The 24,372-nt window shown below is 47.7% G+C and overlaps 1 protein-coding gene across 2 annotated transcripts in view; it reads left to right on the top strand.

Annotated features, from left to right (window-relative positions):
- The window catches only part of LOC134013972 (trichohyalin-like), a 128,221-nt gene extending 106,330 nt beyond the window's left edge, over positions 1-21,891 (top strand). Inside the window, exons 4-6 of one of the 2 annotated variants that reach the window (XM_062453764.1) lie at positions 19,681-19,755; positions 19,948-20,052; positions 20,430-21,891. In XM_062453764.1, the coding sequence (XP_062309748.1) occupies positions 19,681-19,755; positions 19,948-20,052; positions 20,430-21,790 (1,541 nt within the window). In that variant the 3' untranslated portion in view covers positions 21,791-21,891. The remainder of the gene's footprint in view (positions 1-19,680; positions 19,756-19,947; positions 20,053-20,429) is intronic. The other variant, XM_062453767.1, reaches the window with a different exon arrangement.
- The last annotated feature ends 2,481 nt before the right edge of the window (positions 21,892-24,372 follow it).

Here is a 24,372-nt window from a genome sequence, read left to right as displayed (position 1 = left end):
CTGTGTGTCCTGTGTGTCCTGTGTGTGTGTCCTGTGTGTCCTGTGTGTCCTGTGTGTGTGTCCTGTGTGTGTGTCCTGTGTGTGTGTCCTGTGTGTGTGTTGTGTGTGTGTGTCTTGTGTGTCCTGTGTGTGTGTCCTGTGTGTGTGTCCTGTGTGTCCTGTGTGTGTGTCCTGTGTGTGTGTCCTGTGTGTGTTCTGCTTGGCTCTCAACATTCTCCACAGCCTTTGAGAAGTCTGACTGGCCTGACTCGTCGGTTCTCAGAAATAGTGAGCCCAATTACTGGTAAATGTATTTGTCTATCGGAAGTTAACACTACACATAAGTAGCTTTTCTTCACACAATATTGACAAAGGTTTTTGTATACTATTCATAACTTTGTACCACAATTTATGGTGTGTACAACGTTACAAAAATACGATTTTTTATTTATTTATTGGAGGTAATATGTGACTTAGTGATATTCTAAGGACCTTGACATGACCACAGAAACCTTCACTCAGATCCACCAGCTTTTTCCAGCACACACCATTAATATCTGTCATTGTAACGTGGGAAGGGGACCAGGAGTTGGATCCAAATGCAGAACAGAACTTCAATAAGCAGGGTCCAAAGGAGTAATCCAAAACGAGCAAGTATCAGTACAGGAAAACCTGGTGTAGAGGAGCAAATCCACAGGAGCAGGGTCTGGGGCTGGGGATGGGTCAGACAGGAGCAAATGAGAGCAGAAGGTAGATCCCAGAGACTGGGTCAGGGTGCATCCTAACAGGCTCTATCAGGGTGGCAGGGTATACACAGGTAGCAACACTAGACAAGACTTTGCAAAGTGACTGTGGTGAGAAGGGATCTACTTACAGGTGGGGATTGGAAATCAAAATAGGTGTGTCAGAAGTGAACAAGGGGTCTGGCTAGAATTCAGGAGATGATGCCCTCTGGTGGTGAACAGGTGAAAGTACATAGGGACGTTTAGGTGTTAACAGTCAGCCCTGAAACTATGATGGTGGAAGTGATTCACAATCTGTGTTACACAATAACACACCATTATAATCAGTTTTATTTACTGTAAGCAAAAAAAATGTATGTGCATTTCATTCAATTAAAAGGACTAAAATTCCAGACTGGTATGTTCATAATTGTATTCCTTTAAAAACAAAGATTACCTCTCCTTGTAAGACTTTTTCCATAAGTGGATTACCATTTTTTTTTTTTTCATAAAATAAATCATGGGTTTTTATTATCATAAAAGTCCTTGTGGAGGACGGGGTGACAGTTAGGTAGGCTGTGTGGAACACGACAGTAACAGAGGGGAAAGTGGGTTTGAATGTGGTTGTACATTCCTGCATCGTAGCTACCTAGGGCTGGGCACTGATGTGCTGCTGGGTGCGGCAACATCCAGGAACTCCTGGATGTTGTTTCACACAGGAAATGGCTTGGCTCTCAGCATTCTCCACAGCCGTTGAGAAGTCTGACTGGTCTGGTTCTCAGGAATCGTGGGCACAAATACATGTAAGTCTCTGTCTATATGAAGTAAACACTACACTGAAGTACAATCTCTTCACACAGTATTGAGAAAAGGTTTTGAATATTATTTGTTGCTTTGTACCATTGTGTATGATGTACACAATGTTTAAAACATGAAAGAGTTTGGGTTCATTGAAGGTAATGTACAACTTTGATATTCCAGTCATATTCTAGTCATATTCTACCTTCCAGAACTACAGCTGGTGTTTCCAATTGTTCAGAAACAATCTCCACATTCTAAAGACTGGAACATACATCTAGCAGATGCTGTAGTAAGACTGAAAGAAAACTGAGAATGTTTGCCATAGTCAGGATCATGTTTTCTATCTTTCTCCATAAATGGAGGGAAAATGGCAGAGGTAGGAAACCACACTAAGTGTTAACTAGTTATCATTGCATTGATACATTCAGTATACATGTATGAACTTTGAAGGATATATTGATACATTCACAATCAGAATTGTGTTTATTCGCCAAGCAAGTGTGGTGGGCAGGTACATACAGTAAACATATAATAAACATATTGAATCTTAAAATCTTAGTGTGCTTATCCTAAAATATAAAAACCTGTAAAAACGTAAAAATGTAAGCAAAATACTGACATAACTATACAATATAAAATCTAAAATAAAACAAACAATCTGAGAGTGCAGTAGGGCTGTATGTGATAAAGTGACAGAGTGTCAGTTGGGGGCCTTGTTGATAAGGCTCAGGTTACTGGAGGGAAGAAACTGTTCTCATGGTGTGAGGTTTTGGTCTTCGCGGTCTAGGCGCTCAAAAGACTTCATTACCACAGAGGTCAGGGCGACGGGTCTGTAGTCATTAAGTCCTGTTGGCCTTGGCTTTTTGGGCACAGGGATGATGGTGGAGGACTTGAGACAGGCTGGCACATGACATGTCTCCAGGGAGGTGTTGAAGATGTTGGTGAACACCGGAGACAGCTGGTCAGCACAGTGCTTGAGGGTGGCTGGAGAGACAGAGTCCGACCCAGCTGCTTTGAGGGGGTTCTGCCTCTTGAACAGTCTGTTAACTTCTCCTTCCTGAATGGAGAGAGTCGTCTCTATGGTGATGGGGGGGGGGGGTCTCTAAAGTGGGTAGGTGTTGTTCAGGACAGTCCAATTGTCTTTCAAATTGACAGTAGAACTTGTTAAGGTCGTTGGCCAGGCGAGAGTTGTTAGTGGTGTGGGGGGCTCTGGGCTGGTAGTTGGTGATCTGCCTGAGCCCTCTCCAGACAGAAGCAGAGTCGTTAGCAGAGAACTGGTGTTTTAGTCTCTTAGAGTACAGTCGTTTAGCCTTTCTCACCGCCTTACTAAACCTGTTCTTCGACTTCTTGAATCTGTTCCTGATTCACTGTCCTTGAATCCCCACTCCTAAACGCTTCCTCCTTCTCCACCCTCAACCCCAGGGAAAGGTATGAATTACAGGCAGCTAGAGATTTATATTAAACATCTGTCTGATAAAGTATTGGAATTCAAGTTCAGAAAAGGTAAGAAAAGATCTTGATGTGTTCATGTCCGTATTGAGGAAACAGCAGCAAAAACATGTTTCTGTGTGACTCAAAGGTCAGAAGAATATAGTCCTTGTGGTTTGCCATGTCAAATCGAACAATAATGAAACGGTCATGTTTTGTAATGTTTTAGCATGATCAAGTGTTGTAACTGTCTCTATACAGGAAGGACACATGGCAGAGGCCGGACAACACAGTAAGTGGACACAAGTAGTCATTGTTTGCACTGAAACATTAAGTATAAAGGTACAAACATGTACAAACATGTTCACAATCTGACATCCCTCTAGTCATTAAATGAACAAATTCAATACTAAATGAACATATGCAGTATACCAACATTATGTTTGTTTGTATGCTATCATTCTGCTGTGTTGTGTGTAACCCTCTCTACAACCATCCATGCTGCTGTGTTGTATATAACCTCTCCTTACTGGTTACATTATCATCCATGCTGTCCTTCATGTTTGCTAGTGATGTGAGTTTAGATTCTTCCTACACGTCTCTCTAGGTTGAGTGTGTATAGAGCATATAGAGTCTGTGTGTGATTGTTACTTCATAGATGCAGACTGTATACTTGTCATGCACCTGCAGAGATGTCAGTACTGTTTCTCTTCTCCCCAACAGATGAGTTTAAACTCAGGGTACCAGAGAGGCTTGTGAAGGCTGATAGGAGAAAGGATGTTACCGTCTCATGTCACCTCTCTCCTGAGACCAGCGCTGCTGCCATGACAATCAGGTGGTTTAAGGAGACAGAGTGTATTTACCTGTATAAGAATGGCCAGGTGATAGAGGGGAGGGGCTATGAGGGCAGAGTGAGTCTGGTCACCCAGGAGCTGAAGGGAGGCAACGTGTCTCTGAGGCTGAGAGACTACAAGGGGTCAGATGGAGGAGTGTACATCTGTCAGGTCACCTATGGAGGACAGAAGGAGGAGAAGGCTGTGTGTCTATGGGACACGGGTAAGTGTTCTACAGCTACAGAACATGATTATGCACATCTCTACATGAACTATGACAACACCGTCTCTCTGTCTGTACAGATACAATTATACTTTCACATGTAATTATGAGTTAGAGCATTAGAGGTGTTCTGACTTATCTGGTTATGCTGCCCATTCTAACCCCTCTATACTCTAAGCTTGTAGAGATGTACAGTATTGGAAGAGACAGGCTCAAATCACTTAGTAGTGATGCAAATTAGTGAAGAATATGTTGAACAAACAATGCACATGACAACATTTAATTATCTTACTGGGTTGAAGATGATTATTCTGAGATGTTATATTCTCTCAGTAAAACATGAAATGCTGTAGTCTATATGTGGAGATGAAGAACAGTCATCCTCTTCATGAAGATGAACACAGAACACAGGAGCTCCATAGATTACACTGATGTATGTTGATGTAGGACTACTGACATAGAGCAGCGGTATCACATAGAGCAGCATTTTATCGTTGCTCTTAGTTCATCTGCCTATGATAATAATGATGTATTCATTTCATAGGCTCGTTAACGTTAATTCTGTTGACTCACAAATTTGCAAATAACATGTTGGTACTATATTGTAATATGATAGATGTTTTAATTATCTTTTTCATTTCTTTTGAAACAGTGAGCTGGGGTGAGTCATTTCTAACTTCTGCATTATTACAACACAAAGTACAAAAAATACCTTTATATGTTGGCTAGTAAACAGTACACTAAAGTATGTTAGTGTTGTCAAAAGTTCAGAGTGAACCCGAGTTCACAACACAGACATGGGAGATGAGGTGAGGTCTAGGAAGGTTTCTTGTAGATGATGGTAGGAGTTGAGGAGTGATGGTGAATGTTGTGGACAGGCTGGGAGCAGAAGTCAGTTACTTTGGAGGATGTTTTGAGGGTAGTTGCAGAGCAAGGTAAAGCCATGAGTGAGTTAACACAGGCTGTAAAGAATCTCGTTACTCCAGAGGTAGGCACTAGTAGAAGGACTGGCAGTAACCTGCAGACACAACCACAATTCACAGAGGAAGGCAAACCCATATGTTTCAGTGTCAGTCAGAGGGACGTATCACTAGGAATTGTCCCACAAAGGGAAATGTAACCGGAAAAGATAGCACTGTGTCTGGTGTGCAGGGAAACGAGACCCCCGGTTGTGTTGAGTCGAGCAGTTCGGGGGTGCACCTCAGACTCATCTAAAGTCAGCCCATCTCATGACCAGTTATTAGAGCGTGCTGTGGGAACATGTCCTGTAGTGGAGATCAAGATTGGGGGGGTTGTAGCATCTTGTCTATTGGATACAGGCAGTCGAGTAAGTATTATTTCAGAAGGGTTCTTCTTTTGGGCAGGGAGGATGGAGATATGCTCTAGACATCTGGTTGGCTCAAGTTAACAGCAGCCAACGGTTTAGACATACCCTATCTGGGGTGTCTAGAGTTAGTGGTCGAGACCATGGGCATGACAGTTCCAGACTGTGGGTTCTTGGTGGTGAAAGATCCTCAGAGTCTCCAGATGTCAGTGCCTGGAATTATAGGTATGAACATTATCAACAGGTGTTGATAGTTGGTACATGCCGAATTTGAGAATACTTTAGGAGGAGAGTTAGATTGGGATTGGAGAAATGTTATCCAGCAAGTGCAAAAATGTAAAGTTGACAAGAAGGCCATGGCTAGATTAGCTGGCAAAGAGAAAGTATACATACCTGCAGCGTCCGTGGTAACAGTGAGGGCCCAGGGGCATGTCAAAGGTGCAAAGCAAGGGGAACAGATGTTGGTAGAATCTGTTAATACCTGGGTCACGGCCGAGCAGCAGCTCAAGCAGATCCCCAAAAGGAACAGACTCACCTAGCGGGCTGCAGCAAGGCTGATGCCACCCTGAGTGTGGTGAAGGTCAGGGAGGTTGGTCCTGACGTACGAGCGGTATGCCTGGGAGGACCAGCGACCCAGGAGCTGGATGGTGTGGTCGGCCACGCTTTGGCTGGAAGCTGAGGAGGCCGCACCGATCCTGAAAGAATGTGCTGAGTAAAGGGAAGGGTCGTTACCTGATTTGGCGAGGATGAGGAGGAGATGATGGTGGAACCAGAAACGGGAAGCGACGTGTCCTGATTCCGTGAGGAATGGTGGGCTGGAGGGGAGGGCACGGCTTCTTGATTTGGAGAGAGCCAGTGTCAGAAATATTAATCTATCAAGCATTGCACAGTCAGTCGGTGAACACGTTTAAGAAACCTTTATTGCTTGCGGCCGGACGCAAGGAGACAAAAACATCACACACCATTGTGCTTACAAGTTTGTCTGCTAGCATGTTGTGCTAGCTAGCTATTTAAGCAGCCCCGCCCTTTACAGTCATTGGCTAAGACAAAGGCATGCAAATGTCCCATGGCTCTTCTTCATTGGCTCCCTTGCATAGACCTGGCGTGTGTGTGCGTGCGTGTTTACGTGTGTGCATGTTTACGACATCAACCCTGATTGAAACACAACAACAGGATCTCCGGTCCTGGGGTCGTAAAAGCTCCTTCACATAAGGGTCAAGCAAATGGTCACCAGACCTTGCGTCTCCATCTATCCCTTGTCAAACAGTATCTCTTTGAAACAAACAAACCCCCCTCTTCTTAGTCCTTAGCGCCAATATAAGGGTCTTGTATGTTTACCCAGAGTTCAGATTTGGGGTAAGGCCTCTCTTTGCACCCAAGGAATGCTGAACACAGAATCATTCTTATACAGGATAAATTTGTTACATCTTCAATTTTTCCAACAACAGCGGCCCGGAGGGAGAGAGACAGTGGAAGGCCAGGAGGCAGGAGGGAGCAGGGACTTGATGGGAAGGGCAGCAGCCAGGGCGGGGGGGCATCCGGAGCTGAACCACCTGCAGGGGGAAAGCACAGGACACGGTCAGCGGGGCGTGGCCCGGAGCAGGCGGGGCCAGGACAGAGCACGCAGGGGCGGGGCAGGGGCGGGGCAGGGGCGGAGGGGCATGGGCGGGGCAGGGGCGGGGCAGGGGGGCGCCAAGGAGGCGAGAGACACCGTGAAAAGGGCAGGAAGGTCAGTGAGGGCGGGAGCCGAAGCCGGGGCAGGAGGAGGCTGGGGAGGCAGGGTGCGGGAACCCGCAGGGCGCGGCTCAGCGGGAGCCGGCCAGCAGGAAGCGGCCCAGAGGGATGGAGACACGGGGGAAGGCCCGGAAGCAGAGGGGGCCACGGGGCGAACAGGCTGAGGCGCCGGGGCCAGCGTGAAGGCAGGGGCGGGCAGGGGCCTGACGAGGGGACGTCCGGAGTGGAGCCACCTTCAGGGGAAAAAGCACAGGACAAGGTTAGGGGGGCGCAGCCCGTACTAGGCGGGGCCGGAGCACGCAGGGGCAGGTGCGGGGCAGGGAGGCAGCAGAGAGCCCATGGAGGCCGCGGCCGCCAGAGGCGAGGAGCAGAATCCGGGGCCAGCAGACGGCCCCCGAGCCCGGGAGCGATGCCCAGAGCGATCCCAGGTAGAAGGCCCGGGGGGCGGAGACTGCGGGGGACAGCCAGGCCGACGCACGGGACCGGAGGGCGGAGCCGTCGGACCCAGGGAAGCCGAGGAGCCCGGAGCAGCACCGCTCGAGGAGCGGCCGGGAGCCCCGAGGACGCGGCCAGAACGCCGCGGGCGGGACCACATCTCCAGCCGGGAAGGGAACTCGTCGTGGGACGGGCGGAGGTCCAGGAGGTCCATCCCCACCGAGGAAGACGAGGCCGGGAAGCGAACAGCCTGAGCCGGGAGACGGGGAGAGCAGGACAGGCGGAGCGGAGCAGACAGGCGGGCGGGCAGGCAGACGGGTGGGCAGACAGGCAGGGCAACGGCAACAGCGGCGTACACGCAAAGTCGACGAAATGACAACAACATGCTAGCACAAGGACCAGAGGAACGGAAGATACTTTATACAGAACTCTTATTGACAAAGGGGAGTTTGATTGCATTCTTCCGTGCTTTACTGGGATGATGCGTATTAGTTGATTGGAGAAGGAGGAGTCTTGGTGCGCTATCTTCCTCCCGAACTTCAGTTAATCTAACTCCACTAAACATACTATCATGTTCTGATAGATTTAGAAGGAACTTTGATGTAGCTGTAGTTTGATGGACAGAGTGTATTAACCTGTATAAGAATGGCCAGGTGATAGAGGGGAGGGGCTATGAGGGCAGAGTGAGTCTGGTCACCCAGGAGCTGGAGAGAGGCAACGTGTCTCTGAGGCTGAGAGACTACAGGAGATCAGATAGAGGAGGGGACATTTGTCAGGTCATCTACATGTGGGTTTATGATCCAGGGAGGGTCATTGTTCTGCAGATATTGAACATGATTATGAACATCTCTACATTAACTATGACAACAGTGTCGCTGTCTGCACAGATACAATTATACTTTCAAATGTAAGTAGGACTTGGAGCATTAGTGGTTGTTAGCTGATTATGCTGCCCATTCTAACCACTCTATACTCTGAGCTTGTATATATCTACAGTGTTTGATGACACAGACTCACATCACTTAGCAGTGGTGCATAGTGAAGAACATGTTGAAAAAACATGCAACTCATAGCGCCATAGATTACACGGATGTATGTTGATGTAGGACCATTAACATACAGCAGCTGCATCTCATAGAGCATCCTTGTTTTCAACAAATCTGGTTACTGACACTAACATGTTATTCATCATCAATGTTTAAGATGAACTCGCACAGTATACTGATGTGTTCTGTTTTAATGATGTTTTAACTTTCTGTTTCATATCCTTCTACACAACTTCAGCACAAGGTGAGTAATTTCAAATATCTGATTCAAGACATACAACATTATAGGTTAAGAATGTACCAATATATTTTAGATTTTGAAGATAACACTGCTATTGCTTTCTTTTAAATTTCATGGTGCCATTATTTAAATATCTGAAAACCATCTCTTCATGGTCAAACCTGTGAGCAGAGATACACTCACAGTATTATTCAGATGTATCCCATAATAAGCTTTGCTCCTGAGATCCACGTGAGCCTGGGTCCAGGTCTGATGTTAGTCAAACTTCTCGGTTAAGAAGTAGAAGACTGTGTTCTTCACCAGGAGGAAGGTAGGGGAGGAGGTCTGCCTGATGTTGTATAGGAATGATTTGGAGAGGGAGCAGGTACTCAGGTTTCTGGGGTCTATTTTGATGAGAGGTTGACCTGGGCTGATTATATTGAAAAAGTGTTTGCCAAGTGCAAGAAGTGTATGTGAACACGTATGTGGTTCTGGTTAGAGCAGTTATAGATTATGGGTGTATTGTCTATGGGGCAGCAGCTCTTCTCTGACCAAGCTAGACACAGTGCAAGCCCAGGTCCTAACACTGTGCAGTGGGGCAGTATGAGGACAGGGTGGGAGCCGACTTGGCTGAGATGTTCTGTAGTCGGGTGCTTTCTGTGTACAATGGATGGTTACAAATATTCACAAGTGGGCAGCGTTTGTTAAACCTTATAGAGAGGTCATGGTCTGAAAGTGCTTCTAAGATCACCTGGCTGTATTTACAGTGGAGCTGTTGGTGATTTGACTGGCCTTACAGTGGATGGAGGAGGTTGGAGTGGTTATATGCTCAGACTCTAGTGCAGTTCTGATGAGTGTACAGTCCTTCACATCCCACAGTAGACAGGACCTGCTGGATGAGGTGCTCCGAGGTCACAATGGTGTGAGGAGGATGGGGGTGTGGGTAAAACTGATGTGGGTTCCAGAGTGCAGACAGTCTGGCTAAGCAGGCCCTCAGGGAGGAGGGGGGTGAGGTGATGGTGTCTATCAGTAAGGGGAGTTTGTTGCTCTGCTATGTTTGTCTAATAGTTGTGAAATGATGTATTAACCCTCGTGCTGCCTTCGGGTCACATGACCCAAAGGTTCATAACGAACCATCGTTGTGTTTACCCAATTTTACCCAATACAAAAACAAATAAAAATAATTTTCTTTTAACCTTCGTAATGTGGGGGGTCTGAGACAGCCCAACGGTTAAAAGAAAATGCTTCACTTTGTTTTTGTATGCGGTAAGTTGTCGCAATACGACGGTGGGTCACAATGACTGATGGGTCAGAATGACCCGAAGATAACACAAGGGTTAATAAATCCCATGGATTTGGTACTTTTAAAAGGTGTTCTTAGTAGTTGTTTTGGGTCAGTGGCGGAATGTTTGTTCGCCCCATAGGGCCACTAAAGTTGGGGCATAACACAGAGGCTGAGGCCCTGATATGGACAGAGGTAGTCTGGTCTGGAGATGGCAGAGAGAATGTGATGGAGGGAGGACAGGCAGACACCTTTACAGGGTTCAGGTAGAAGTCAGACCCGTACTTAACCTGTATAAGAATGGCCAGGTGATAGAGGGGAGGAGCTATGAGGGCAGAGTGAGTCTGGTCACTCAGGAGCTGGAGAGAGTCAACATGTCTCTGAGGCTGAGAGACTACAGGAGGTCAGATAGAGGAGAGGACATTTGTCAGGTCATCTATGTGTGGGTTTATGACCCAGGGAGAGTGTGAAGTACTGAGACAGACTCGCGAGAGAGAAGGTAAGCTGAAGGGTTTTAATAGCACCTTTTGGTACCTTCAAAAACAGTACTAAGGAAACTGAGAAATCTATGTTGGCGTGTCTCTTCGGTCTTCACGTGTCTTTGCCTCTGGCCCTCCTGGCTCAATCGTTACGGTGCGTTCACACTGCAGCAGAGCGGGCGGCGCGGGGCGTCGGCTTCCAATTAATTTTCAATGAAACCAGGCGTTGACGCTCGCGTAGGGCATTGTGGGAAGGCGAGCGGAGCGTTGCTTCCTCAACTTTCTCAACTTTATGTAAATGAGGAGCGTGAAAACGCTAGCGTTGGCCAATCAGATTGGTTTCTTTTTTCTTGTAAGGTAGCAACTGTTGCTCATGGTAAACATTTCTAGGTTTTACAATTTCAAGATGGAGGAGAAACTGTTCGTATGGGTCTGCACACCCAGTTCTGTTCAGAACAAAGTTACTAATGTGATGAGCCTGAACTTAAAGATTACATTAAACTAATAATGCATGGTGCAGGGTTGCCGATGTTGTCAGTGTCCCTAGTGTGTTTTTATACTTTTGAATTCAGTCTCGTCACATTACGTGACTGTTCTGTGCCACTGCTAGCTCGCTAGCCCAGCCTACAAACGACTGGATGAGTGACGGTGGCGTAACATTTATTCTACTGTAATCTTGCACTAGTAAAAATTCGGTAGTTTTACACAAATGTTGTGTAAAAGTGGTATTTTGATCGATATTGTGAGTACATGAACCCAAGTCTGCACGCTTGGCCATGACATTATACGAACTACAACAGTGACTTAAGAGAACTCCAGCTCTGCATTAATCTGTCTGACACGCCCCCGAGCATGGTGCATTGTGGGAAGGCAAGCGGTGCAGAGCGTTAAACAATGCTGCAGTGTGAACGCACCGTTAGGGTCCTTCTCTCCTTACGGCGAGTCTGTGTAGCAGAGCACATGTCCACATCAACCAACATATCAGCCCTTTTTGTCCCCTTCTGTACTCACCAGGAGTGGGCTAGATGAGCAACAGGTGTGCCTCGTTGAGGCTTTGCGTCGGTAACGAGGCCAACGGGCTGCCAGGCCCATGGCTGACAAGGCCCCCTTGTCACAAGGGTCATTGTTCTGCATCTACAGAACTTGATTATGAACATCTCTACATTAATTATGACAACAGTCTCGCTGTCTGCACAGATACAATTATACTTTCACATTTAGTAGGAGTTAGAGCATTCAATGTTTTTTGACTCATCTCGTTATGCTGCCTATTCTAACCACTCTATACTCTCAGCTTGTTTAAATCCACAGTGTTTGAACAGACAGGCTCACACCACTTAGCAGTGATACATATTAGTGAAGAATATGTTGAACTAACATGACACTCCATAGCTTACACTGATGTCACAACCATGCCAGTGGGAGGTGACAAAGAGTCAGACAAGTTGTGGGAATGAGGGCGTCCAAAGTATTTATTAAACTAAAGGAACTTAAAAGTCAATGTGGTAATCAAGGGAATCACTACTGTATGGAGTGGATTTGTCAATGTTTGCATGTGTAGGGTGGTGTAAGGTGTGAACCAGGATTAAGGGTTGCCACAAACAATGATCAATGTTGTGATGAAGGAGAGAGATCTCCTGGAGAGGTCCAGCTTATATAGGTGCAGCACAGATGTTTCCCATCAGTGATCATGGCTCCTCCCCCTGCCTGCCATCCTGCAACTGAAACAAACACACAGAAACAGCAGACAGGGAGAGGAGACCGTAACACTGATACATGTTGATGCTGATGACTGTTAACATAGAGCATTTGCATATCATAGAGCAGCATTATATTCTTACCCTCTGTCCATCTGGTTACTGACATCATCATGTTATTCATCATCATTGATTAACAACAACACACACTGATAGTTTACTATTATGTTCTGTTGTGATGATGTTTTAACTTTTTATTCTCTATCCTTCAACACAGCTCGACGTGAAGGTGAGTAATTTTCCTTGTTTCATGTCATATAACATCATGTTTGTTTTATACTTCAAAGATGACACTGCTACTGTTTTCTTTTATATTTCACGGTGTCATTGTTTACATATCCCCCAAACACGTAGTTTTAGTTAGTCAAGGTTCAGAGTTCTCAGTTGAAAAGGTAAAGACTGTGTTCTTCACAAGGAGGAAGGTAGGGGAGGAGGTCTGCATGATGTTGTATGGGAATGGTTTGGAAAAGGAGCAGACATTCAGGTTTCTGGAGTCTAAGTGGTTGTCACGTGCAAGAAGGTGATCAGTGATGTGTGTTTCCAGGAAGGTGTGGACAGAGGACCCACCAGGGCCTCCATGAAGATGTATGTGGTTCTGGTTAGAGCAGTAATATATTATGGGTGCAGCAGCTATGTTGCAGCAGCTCTTCTCTGACCAAGCTAGACACAGTGCAAGCCCAGGTCCTAACACTGTGCAGTGGGGCAGTATGAGGACAGGGTGGGAGCCGACTTGGCTGAGATGTTCTGTAGTCGGGTGCTTTCTGTGTACAATGGATGGCTACAAATATTCACAGGTGGGTCAAAAGATCCACAGTCAGGTTGAACAGGGCAGCGTTTGTTGTACCCAATAGAGAGGTTATGGTCTGATTGTGCTTCTAAGATCACTTGGCTGTATTTACAGTGGAGCTGTTGGTGATTTGACTGGCCTTACAGTGGATGGAGGAGGTTGGAGTGGTTATATGCTCAGACTCAGTGCAGTTCTGATGAGTGTACAGTCCTTCACATCCCACAGTAGACAGGACCTGCTGTATGAGGTGCTCCGAGGTCACAATGGTGTGAGGAGGATGGGGGTGTGGCTAAAACTGATGTGGGTTCCAGAGTGCAGACAGTCTGGCTAAGCAGGCCCTCAGGGAGGAGGGGGGTGAGGTGATGGTGTCTATCAGTAAGGGAGAGGCTGAGGCCCTGATATGGACAGAGGTAGTCTGGTCTGGAGATGGCAGAGAGAATGTGATGGAGGGAGGACAGGCAGACACCTTTACAGGGTTCACAAGTTCAGTAATCACACCATCGATTGAATAGATAGCTTTTATTGAAGCAGGGCTGGTAGCAGAGCCAAGCCTGTTGTGGTTCATGGAGGCTGGTAGCAGAGCCAAGCCTGATGTGGTTGGTGGAGGCTGGTAGCAGAGCCAAGCCTGATGCGGTGCAGGGGCCTTGCGCCAGTGGAGATGAAGGGGGGCCGATAGTGAGGAAGTCGTCCAGGAGATGAAGGAGGAGGGGACTTCTGGACTCGTTGAGGAGGATCCAGCGGAGTGCTTCAAGAAACAGTCGAAGATGCACGACCTGCTTTTGCATCCAATGCCAGGCGGACGGCAAGCAGTTTGAGTCCTGCCAGTGAACCGCAAGGAAACCCAGCAAGGCGGGCGGACGGGAGGGCCTCGAACGCGGTCCCAAGGCCCGCAGGCCGGCCGGATCGAGGGATCGAGAGCGGGTCCTGCCGCAGAAGCAGCATGCATGGAGGCTCTGGCAGGCAGACAAGGAGCAGCCATCGAAATCGTGACGGACCACCAGGGTCGGGGCCCGCGGGGTCGGACGGGAGGGGCTGCAGGGAGGGGCAGGGAAAGGAGGGCCGGAGGAGGCGAAAGGGGGCCAGGCGGGAGCCAGGACCGGACAGGAAGGAGAGCGGGGGCAGGGCGGACAGCGAAACCCGACAACAGAGGAGGACAGGGCCACGACAACGGTGCGGGGGGCAGCAACCCGGGACGGGAGGAGAAGGACGGCCAGGTCCACGTAATCACCCGGGGGACGGCCACCCGGAGGGAGGCAGACACGGGGGGGGGAGGCCTGGAGGCAGAGGGGGCCACAGAGGGGGTAACGGGAGGTGCTGTGGGCAGAGCAAAAGCAGGGGCGACAGGGCCCCAACAGGAAATGCACCAGCCGGGCGGGCAGGATGGCCAGAGCGGGGCCACCCAGGGGGACAGCGGCCCGGAGGGAGAGAGACAGAGGAAGGTCAGGAGGCAGGAGGGGGCAGGGGGAGGCGCCGTAGCCAGCATGAAGGCGGAGACAGGAGGGGGCGGGAAGTCCGGAGCGGAGCCGGCCAGCAGGAAGCGGCCCAGAGGGAGGGAGACACGGGGGAAGGCCCGGAAGCAGAGGGGGCAACGGGGCGAACAGGAGCGGCCGGGGGCCCCGAGGACGCGGCCAGAACGCCACGGGCGGGACCACCTCTCCAGCCGGGAAGGGAACTCGTCGTGGGACGGGCGGAGGACCAGGAGGTCCATCCCCACCGTGGAAGACGAGGCCGGGAAGCGAACAGCCTGAGCCGGGAGACGGGGAGAGCAGGACAGGCGGAGCGGGAGCAGCAGACGCGAGCAGCAGGCAGCGGGCGGGCAGACAGGCGGGCAGACAGGCGGGCAGACAGGCGGGCAGACAGGCGGGCAGACAGGCAGGGCGACGGCAACAGCGGCGTACACGCAAAGTCGACGAAATTACAACAACATGCTAGCACAAGGACCAGAGGAACGGAAGATACTTTATACAGAACTCTTATTGACAAAGGGTAGTTTGGTCGCATTCTTCCGTGCTTTACTGGGCTGATGCGTATTAGTTTGATTGGAGAAGGAGGAGTCTTGGTGTGCCACCTTCCTCCCAAACTTTAGTTAACCCTTTCATGCCTAACTCCATTTCAGGTACAAGTCAGACCAGTACTTAACCTGTATAAGAATGGCCAGGTGATAGAGGGGAGGAGCTAAGAGGGCAGAGTGAGTCTGGTCACTCAGGAGCTGGAGAGAGGCAACGTGTCTCTGAGGCTGAGAGACTACAGGAGGTCAGATAGAGGAGGGGACATTTGTCAGGTCATCTATGTGTGGGTTTATGACCCAGGGATGGTCATTGTTCTGCAGCTACAGAACATGATTATAAACATATATCTATATTAACTATGACGACACAGTCTCCTCTGCATGTACAAATACAATTACACTTTCAAATGTTAGTAGGAGTTGGAGCATTAGTGGTGGTTAGCTGGTTATGCTGCCCATTCTAACCACTCCATACTCTAAAGCTTGTATATATCTAGTGTTTGATGACACAGACTCGCATCACTTAGCAGTGGTGCATAGTGAAGAACATGTTGAAAAAACATGCAACTCATAGCGCCATAGATTACACGGATGTATGTTGATGTAGGACCATTAACATACAGCAGCTGCATCTCATAGAGCATCCTTGTTTTCAACAAATCTGGTCACTGACACTAACATGTTATTCATCATCAATGTTTAAGATGAACTCGCACAGTATACTGATGTGTTCTGTTTTAATGATGTTTTAACTTTCTATTTCATATCCTTCTACACAACTTCAGAACTAGGTGAGTAATTTCAAATATCTGATTCAAGACATACAACATTATAGATTAAGAATGTACCAATATATTTTAGATTTTGAAGATAACACTGCTATTGTTTTATTTTAAGTTCCATGGTGCCATTATTTAAATATCTGAAAACCCTGCCTTCATGGTCAAACCTGTGAGCAGAGATACACTCACAGTATTATTCAGATGTATCCCATAATAAGCTTTGCTCCTGAGATCCACGTGAGCCTGGGTCCAGGTCTGATGTTAGTCAAACTTCTCGGTTAAGAAGTAGAAGACTGTGTTCTTCACCAGGAGGAAGGTAGTGGAGGAGGTCTGCCTGATGTTGTATGGGAATGATTTGGAGAGGGAGCAGGTACTCAGGTTTCTGGGGTCTATTTTGATGAGAGGTTGACCTGGGCTGATCATATTGAAAAAGTGTTTGCCAAGTGCAAGAAGTGTATGTGAACACGTATGTGGTTCTGGGTAGAGCAGTTATAGATTATGGGTGTATTGTCTATGGGGCAGCAGCTCTTCTCTGACCAAGCTAGACACAGTGCAAGCCCAGGTCCTAACACTGTGCAGTGGGGCAGTATGAGGACAGGGTGGGAGCCGACTTGGCTGAGATGTTCTGTAGTCGGGTGCTTTCTGTGTACAATGGATGACTACAAATATTCACAAGTGGGCAGCGTTTGTTAAACCTTATAGAGAGGTCATGGTCTGAAAGTACTTCTAAGATCACCTGGCTGTATTTACAGTGGAGCTGTTGGTGATTTGACTGGCCTTACAGTGGATGGAGGAGGTTGGAGTGGTTATATGCTCAGAGTCTAGTGCAGTTCTGATGAGTGTACAGTCCTTCACATCCCACAGTAGACAGGATCTGCTGGATGAGGTGCTCCGAGGTCACAATGGTGTGAGGAGGATGGGGGTGTGGGTAAAACTGATGTGGGTTCCAGAGTGCAGACAGTCTGGCTAAGCAGGCCCTCAGGGAGGAGGGGGGTGAGTTGATGGTGTCTATCAGTAAGGCAGAGGCTGAGGCCTTGATATGGACAGAGGGAAAGGGAGAGGTTAAAGGTGAGTCTGAGGGCTCAGGGCATTACAAGACTGATGGTGGAGGCCTTGTTGTGGGATTGTACAAGCAGAGAGAGATCTTCACTGGTCCTTTTCTAAGAGAAACCAGACCAATAGGGAGGATTTAGATGTCTGTCTCTGGACCACACTCCAGTACAGTAGGTGGTGCTAGTAGACCTACAAAAAAAATCTGCTTAAAACTTAAGAAGAATATGTTGTTCAAACTACAACATGTCTGAAAGAATGCACTTCACTGCCTGACCTGTGAAACAGAAGAAACATTCTTGTTGTAAAACATTAACACAGGATAAACTGTCAGGAATATACATTCAATACATGTTTGTTGTGTTTGGTTTAGAAATGGAACATGAAATCATTTATAATTTATACAATTATTTTTTAATAAAAGTATTTCAACACAATTTGCTTTGCTGCTGGTATTAGTAGTTGAAAACGTATATGTTCCAAGTAGCTTGACAGAGAATGTATTACTGCAGTGTAATATATCTAACATGTCAATTCTCCATCATTGTTTCAGCTGAACGGTATTTACAAAGTGAGAGCCCAGAGTACAAGAGGAGAAGAGAGGAATCTGCTTATTTTCTTGGTGAGTATAAAAGTATGTGGTTCTGGTTAGAGCAGTTATAGATTATGGGTGTATTGTCTATGGGTCAGCAGCTCTTCTTTGACCAAGCTAGACACAGTGCAAGCCCAGGTCCTAACACTGTGCAGTGGGGCAGTATGAGGACAGGGTGGGAGCCAACTTGGCTGAGATGTTCTGTATGAATGTCAGAAATTCTGGTATTGTACCGTTTTTTACACAATTTGGTACCGTGTTACCGGTTTTTGTGACAACGCAACAACATACTTTATATATCAAAATAAATATCTGCATATCAACAGCTGTTCTAATGTATTGATTTCAAATCTTAATTCATGTTTTTATATAACCCTCCAGAAATACAGATAGACTACAAACGTCCAGAGGACATTCACAGATTAATAAAGAGTTTGGAAGGGAAGGACAAACAACTAAGAGAAAGAGATGAACTTCTAGAGGACAGGAACCAGAAGCTGGAGGAAAAGGACCGACACCTGGAGGAGGTGAACAAGACACTGAGGGAGAGTGAAAAGAGGATAGAAGAGAAGGATTCACTCCTGGAGGAGAAGAATAAACAACTAGGAGAGAGAGATGAACTGCTGAAGAAGAGAGATAAAGTGTGTGATGAGAAAGACAAGCAGCTGAAGGAGAAAGATGATGAACTAAAGAGGAGGCAGGAGGAACTGGGAGAGACAAACAAACAACTAGAAGAGAGAGACCAACGCCTGGAGAGACTAGAGAGTGAAGGTAAAGAGAGAGACCAACGACTGGAGAGACTACAGAGTGAAGGTAAAGAGAGAGACCAACGACTGGAGAGACTACAGAGTGAAGGTAAAGAGTTAGAGAAGAGTCTGGAAGGGAAGGACAAACAACTAAGAGAGAGAGATGAACTTCTAGAGGACAGGAACCAGAAGCTGGAGGAAAAGGACCGACACCTGGAGGAGGTGAACAAGACACTGAGGGAGAGTGAAAAGAGGATAGAAGAGAAGGATTCACTCCTGGAGGAGAGGAATAAACAACTAGAGGACACAGAGAGCAGACTGGAGGAAACCACAACACAACTGAAGGAGAAGAACCAACACCTTCAAGAGAAAGAGACACAACTGGATGCCATGACCCAGCAGGTGAGAGAGAAGGAGAGACAACAGGAGGAGCTTAGAAAAGACCTGCAGGACAAGAACAACCAAGTAGAGAAGCACACAGTCCAACTGCAGGAGAAAGACTCTGAACTGGAGGAGAGGAACCAGAGACTGAGAGAGAAGGAGGGAGAATTAGAAGAGAGAGACCAACGACTGGAGAGACTATATAGTGAAGGTAAAGAGAGAGAGAAGAGACTGGAAGAGAAGGACAAACAACTCGAAGAGAGAGACCAACGACTGGAGAGACTGGAGAGTGAAGGTAAAGAGAGAGAGAAGAGACTGGAAGTGAAGGACAAACAACTAGGAGAGAGAGATAAAGTGTGTGAAGAGAAAGACAAGCAGCTGAAGGAGAAAGATGATGAACTAAAGAAGAGGCAGGAGGAACTGGGAGAGAAAAACAAACAACTAGAAGAGAGAGACCAACGACTGGAGAGACTAGATAGTGAAGGTGAAGAGAGAGAGAAGAGACTGCAAGAGAAGGACAAACAACTAGGAGAGAGAGATGAACTGCTGAAGGAGAGAGATAAAGTGTGTGATGAGAAAGACAAGCAGCTGAAGGAGAAAGATGATGAACTAAAGAGGAGGCAGGAGGAACTGGGAGAGAAAAACAAACAACTAGAAGAGAGAGACCAACGACTGGAGAGACTAGATTGTGAAGGTGAAGAGAGAGAGAAGAGACTGGAAGAGAAGGACAAACAACTAGGAGAGAGAGATGAACTGCTGAAGGAGAAAGACAGACATGTGGAAGATGTCAAAAATGAAAACATTAAACTTGGTAAGATTTCATGGCGTAACTTGTATTTCATATCATTTCTGTGATACATTTGAAGTGTTTTGTATTTGGAAATGGTATGTTTATGGTTTTTATTTTCAATCATTTCAGCACAGCAGATATGTGACCTGAACACTGAGGTAGAGAGACAGAGAAATGAGTTATCGGTTAAAACCACTGGTGAGTGTTATAATGTGAAGTTTTAGTTTGAATATTTCATTCTTAATATGATGCCCACTGACTGGTTTCATCTTGTGTGTTAGAGAGAGGAGATATCTCAGAAGCAGAACCCAAACTACCAATCAGGAGGAGACGCAGCAGGGATCTTCCTCTAAACAGTGAGTCATCAACACTGTTAAAATATCTGACCCAGTCCATTCTCTATACACTGGTCATGCACCTACAGGAACCTGTCTAACTCTGGGTTCAGTATCATAGTCAGATGACTCTGTTGAGGTGAACATCTGGTATGAATGTCCAGGGTGACCCACACGTCAGTAGTTTGAGCTGTGTCCTGTGTTGTGTTGCAGTGGGAGGAGAGACCCCAGATACAGACCCACCACTACCACAGGATGAGGGTTCTACTGTGGTCCCTGTAGTCAGGAGGAGACGCAGCAAGGATTACCCTCCACACAGTGAGTCATCAACTCTGTTACAGACACCTACAAACACCTGAACATCTAACCCATCCTCTACTGTCCTTACATCTTCTATCCTTCTGTGTGTTTCATAGTGATTATAGAGTTCAGATTTATAATCTCAAACGGCCTGATACTACTATGTATACTGCTCTGCAGTTTTTTATTTTATTTATTTTATTATGATTTATTCTGAAAGAGATGTTCGTTATAGCCTTTAATTCATGTTATTCTATGTTGTCTGTATTTGTCAGATATCAATTACAGTTTTAAAACACAGCTAACTGAGTAGTTAATATCAGCCTTGATGTGCCGATGTACTTTCCTCTCTAACTAGACCAGTGGTGTGACCATGTCCCTGTGTTGTGTTGCAGTGGGGGGAGAGAGCAGCAGTCCAGACCCTCCAGTGTCTCCCAGTGTGTCTGAGCTGAGACTGGTGCTGCTGGGGAGGACTGGGGCTGGGAGGAGGGCAGCAGGAAACACCATCCTGGGCAGAGAGGAGTTTGGGGCCCAGGACAGCCCCTCTGCAGTCACCCAGAGGAGCAGGAGGAGAGAGGGGGACGTGTGTGGGAGACGGCTGGTGCTGGTGGACACTCCAGACTGGTTCTGCCCTGGACTCTCTCTGGAGGAGATGAGACAGGATGTGGGGCTGTGTGTCCGTCTGTCCGCCCCGGGACCCCACGCCTTCCTCCTGGTCGTACCAGTGGAGCCCTCTGAGGGGGAGGAGAGAGGAGCCATGGAGAGAATGGAGGACATGTTTGGAGAGGGTTGTTGGGGACACACTGTCATTCTGTTCACCCATGATGACAGTCTGAGAGAGCAGAGCATGGAGGAGTTTCTCCAAACAGGAAGTCAGGACCTCCAGCAGCTTGTAGAGAAATGTGGGAACAGGTACCACGTCCTCAACATTAAGGACAGGGCCCATGGCACTCAGGTCCCAGAGCTGCTGCACCAGGTAGAGGAGATGGTGGCAGGAAACAGAGAGAGCTTCTACAGCAGTCAGACCTACCAGGAGGCAGAGGCCCAGGTCAGAGAGATGGAGGGAAAGATTCAGAGGGAGAGAGAGGAGAAGATACAGAGGGAGGAGACAGAGAGGAAAGAGAAGTTTGAGACAGAGCTGCAGAACTCTCTGAAGAAGATAGAGGGAGTGATCCAGGAGCACGAGGGAGACATCAGAACACTCAGCCATCGAACATCTGAACTGGAGAGACAGGTGAAGGAAGAGAGGGATGAGGAGAAGAAGAGAGAGCTGGAGAGGGAGCTGAAGAGAGAGACTGACCGGAGAGAGGAGATGGAGAGAAAGCTGGAGAGATTTAGAGAGAAGAGAGAGAATGAGAGGAGGGAGAGGGAGGAGAGACACAGGCAGGAGATGGAGGAGTTCAGGGAGAACTATGAAGGAGAGGCCAGAGTTGAAGCAGAGAGAAACCTGATGAAAGTGGTCCTACCTGAGCTACAGAGGAGCATCATGATCTCACACACTAAGATGCAGAGAGACTTCAGCAGACAAATGCAGGAGAAGAATAGAGACATGGAGGTGAAGGATAGAGAGATGGAGAGACTTAAGTACAAATTAATAGATCTCAGTACTAAGTTTTTAGATGAAGTCCATGAAGTCAGTGCATGGAACAAGTCTCACCTAGGACCAGAGGAGGAGGGGGTGGAGGAAGAGGAGGAGGAGGAAGGGCTTACTGACACAACTCCTCTCCTTAGAGGAGAGACTGAGCAGCTGACATAGCCAGAGAACTGAGATTGTTTCATACTGTGACGATGTCTGTACATATACTTTTACGCTGTGTATCTGCCGTTAAACGTGTTAAGATCCTGGACAAATGGTCATTCGGGAATTCTGTAATCATTAAAAAAAAAGATTTAAGCATACATTTTTTATACTAACCTATTAAATAATACAAAAGATCGACAGAATATTTCTTGTGCTTTTTGTTGAACAGTGTTTTCAGAGGAGAATAAGGTGGTTAATGTTCTGGGGGAGAACAAGTCATAAAGAGCATTAGTCCTGTAGTTTCCTCTTCTGAACACTAGAGGGAACTAGAGCATAATTAAACAAGAGTTGTCTATATTGTTAACATATTATGTACATTCATGTGTTAAACCCTTATTTAATGAGACGTACAGGAAGTACGTCAGACAGGATCCAGACACACAGATGATTCCTCCACTGTAGATGGGTGGTGACAGTGAAGCTTGGCTCTGTGCAGACAGACGTACAGGGGGCTTCAGGGTCTCTGACCTGACAGGAGACCAGGCCCCACGGAGCACCAAGGACCCTGAACCTCACACTGCTGCTAACACCTGCCCCAGTACTGCTAACACCTGCCCCAGTACTGCTCACACCTGCCCCAGTACTGCTAACACCTGCCCCAGTACTGCTAACACCTGCCCCAGTACTGCTAACACCTGCCTGAGTACTGCTATCACCTGCCCCAATACTGATAACACCTGCCCCAGTACTGCTATCACCTGCCCCAGTACTGCTAACACCTGCCCCAGTACTGCTAACACCTGCCCCAGTACTGCTAACACCTGCCTCAGTACTGCTAACACCTGCCCCAGTGCTTCTAACACCTGCCCCAGTACTGCTAACACCTGCCCCAGTGCTTCTAACACCTGCCCCAGTACTGCTAACACCTGCCCCAGTACTGCTATCACCTGCCCCAGTACTGCTAACACCTGCCCCAGTACTGCTAACACCTGCCCCAGTACTGCTATCACCTGCTCCAGTACTGCTATCACCTGCCCCAGTACTGCTAACACCTGCCCCAGTACTGCTATCACCTGCCCCAATACTGCTATCACCTGCCCCAGTACTGCTAACACCTGCCCCAGTACTGCTAACACCTGCCCCAGTACTGCTATCACCTGCCCCAGTACTGCTAACACCTGCCCCAGTACTACTAACACCTGCCCCAGTACTGCTATCACCTGCCCCAATACTGCTATCACCTGCCCCAGTACTGCTAACACCTGCCCCAGTACTGCTAACACCTGCCCCAGTACTGCTATCACCTGCCCCAGTACTGCTAACACCTGCCCCAGTACTACTAACACCTGCCCCAGTACTGCTATCACCTGCCCCAGTACTGCTGTCACCTGCCCCAGTACTGCTAACACCTGCCCCAGTACTTCTAACACCTGCCCCAGTACTTCTAACACCTGCCCCAGTACTGCTAACACCTGCCCCAGTACTTCTAACACCAGCCCCAGTACTGCTAACACCTGCCCCAGTACTGCTAACACCTGCCCCAGTACTTCTAACACCTGCCCCAGTACTGCTAACACCTGCCCCAGTACTTCTAACACCTGCCCCAGTACTGCTAACACCTGCCCCAGTACTTCTAACACCTGCCCCAGTACTGCTAACAGCTGCCCCAGTACTGCTATCACCTGCCCCAGTACTGCTAACACCTGCCCCAGACCTTCTAACACCTGCCCCAGTGCTGCTAACACCTGCCCCAGTACTGCTAACACCTGCCCCAGTGCTGCTAACACCTGCCCCAGTACTGCTAACACCTGCCCCAGTGCTGCTAACACCTGCCCCAGTGCTGCTAACACCTGCCCCAGTGCTGCTAACACCTGCCCCAGTACTGCTAACACCTGCCCCAGTACTACTAACACCTGCCCCAGTACTACTAACACCTGCCCCAGTACTGCTAACACTTGCCCCAGTGCTGCTAACACCTGCCCCAGTACTGCTAACACCTGCCCCAGTACTGCTAACACCTGCCCCAGACCTTCTAACACCTGCCCCAGTACTGCTAACACCTGCCCCAGTACTGATAACACCTGCCCCAGTACTGATAACACCTGCCCCAGTACTGCTAATACCTGCTCCAGTACTGCTAACACCTGCCCCAGTACTTTTAACACGTGACCACACATTAAGATGCAGAGAGAGTTCAGCAGACAGATGCAGGAGAAGGATAGAAAGATAGAGAATTTGACGCAAAGACGGATGGATGGATCTCAGTGGTCAGTTTTTTAGTGGAGGTCAATAAAATCAGTGAAAGGAGAAGCCCACATACATAAAGGATGAGAGGGTGATAGAGGAGAGGGGGACAAGAGTGTAGAGGAGAGGGGAGATAGAGAGACTTAGGACCAGACTGAGAGATCTCAGTGAAGACTTCTTGACAGAGGTCCACGCTGTAAGAGAAGGTAGTAAAAGGAGCTCTCCTCACATGTAGAGAAACAGAGGGATGAAGTCAGAGACTTCATTCATACAAACATTGTCAGCTATAATTGCTGAATTTTACTATGAACTTCATGACATATGTACTGTATTGTGTATGTATTGTGGTAACA

This window comes from Osmerus eperlanus, chromosome 27, assembly GCF_963692335.1.
Source record: "Osmerus eperlanus chromosome 27, fOsmEpe2.1, whole genome shotgun sequence".
Lineage (NCBI taxonomy): Eukaryota > Metazoa > Chordata > Actinopteri > Osmeriformes > Osmeridae > Osmerus > Osmerus eperlanus.
Note: the sequence above shows the minus strand (reverse complement) of the source record. Positions and strands in the feature narration are given on the sequence as shown.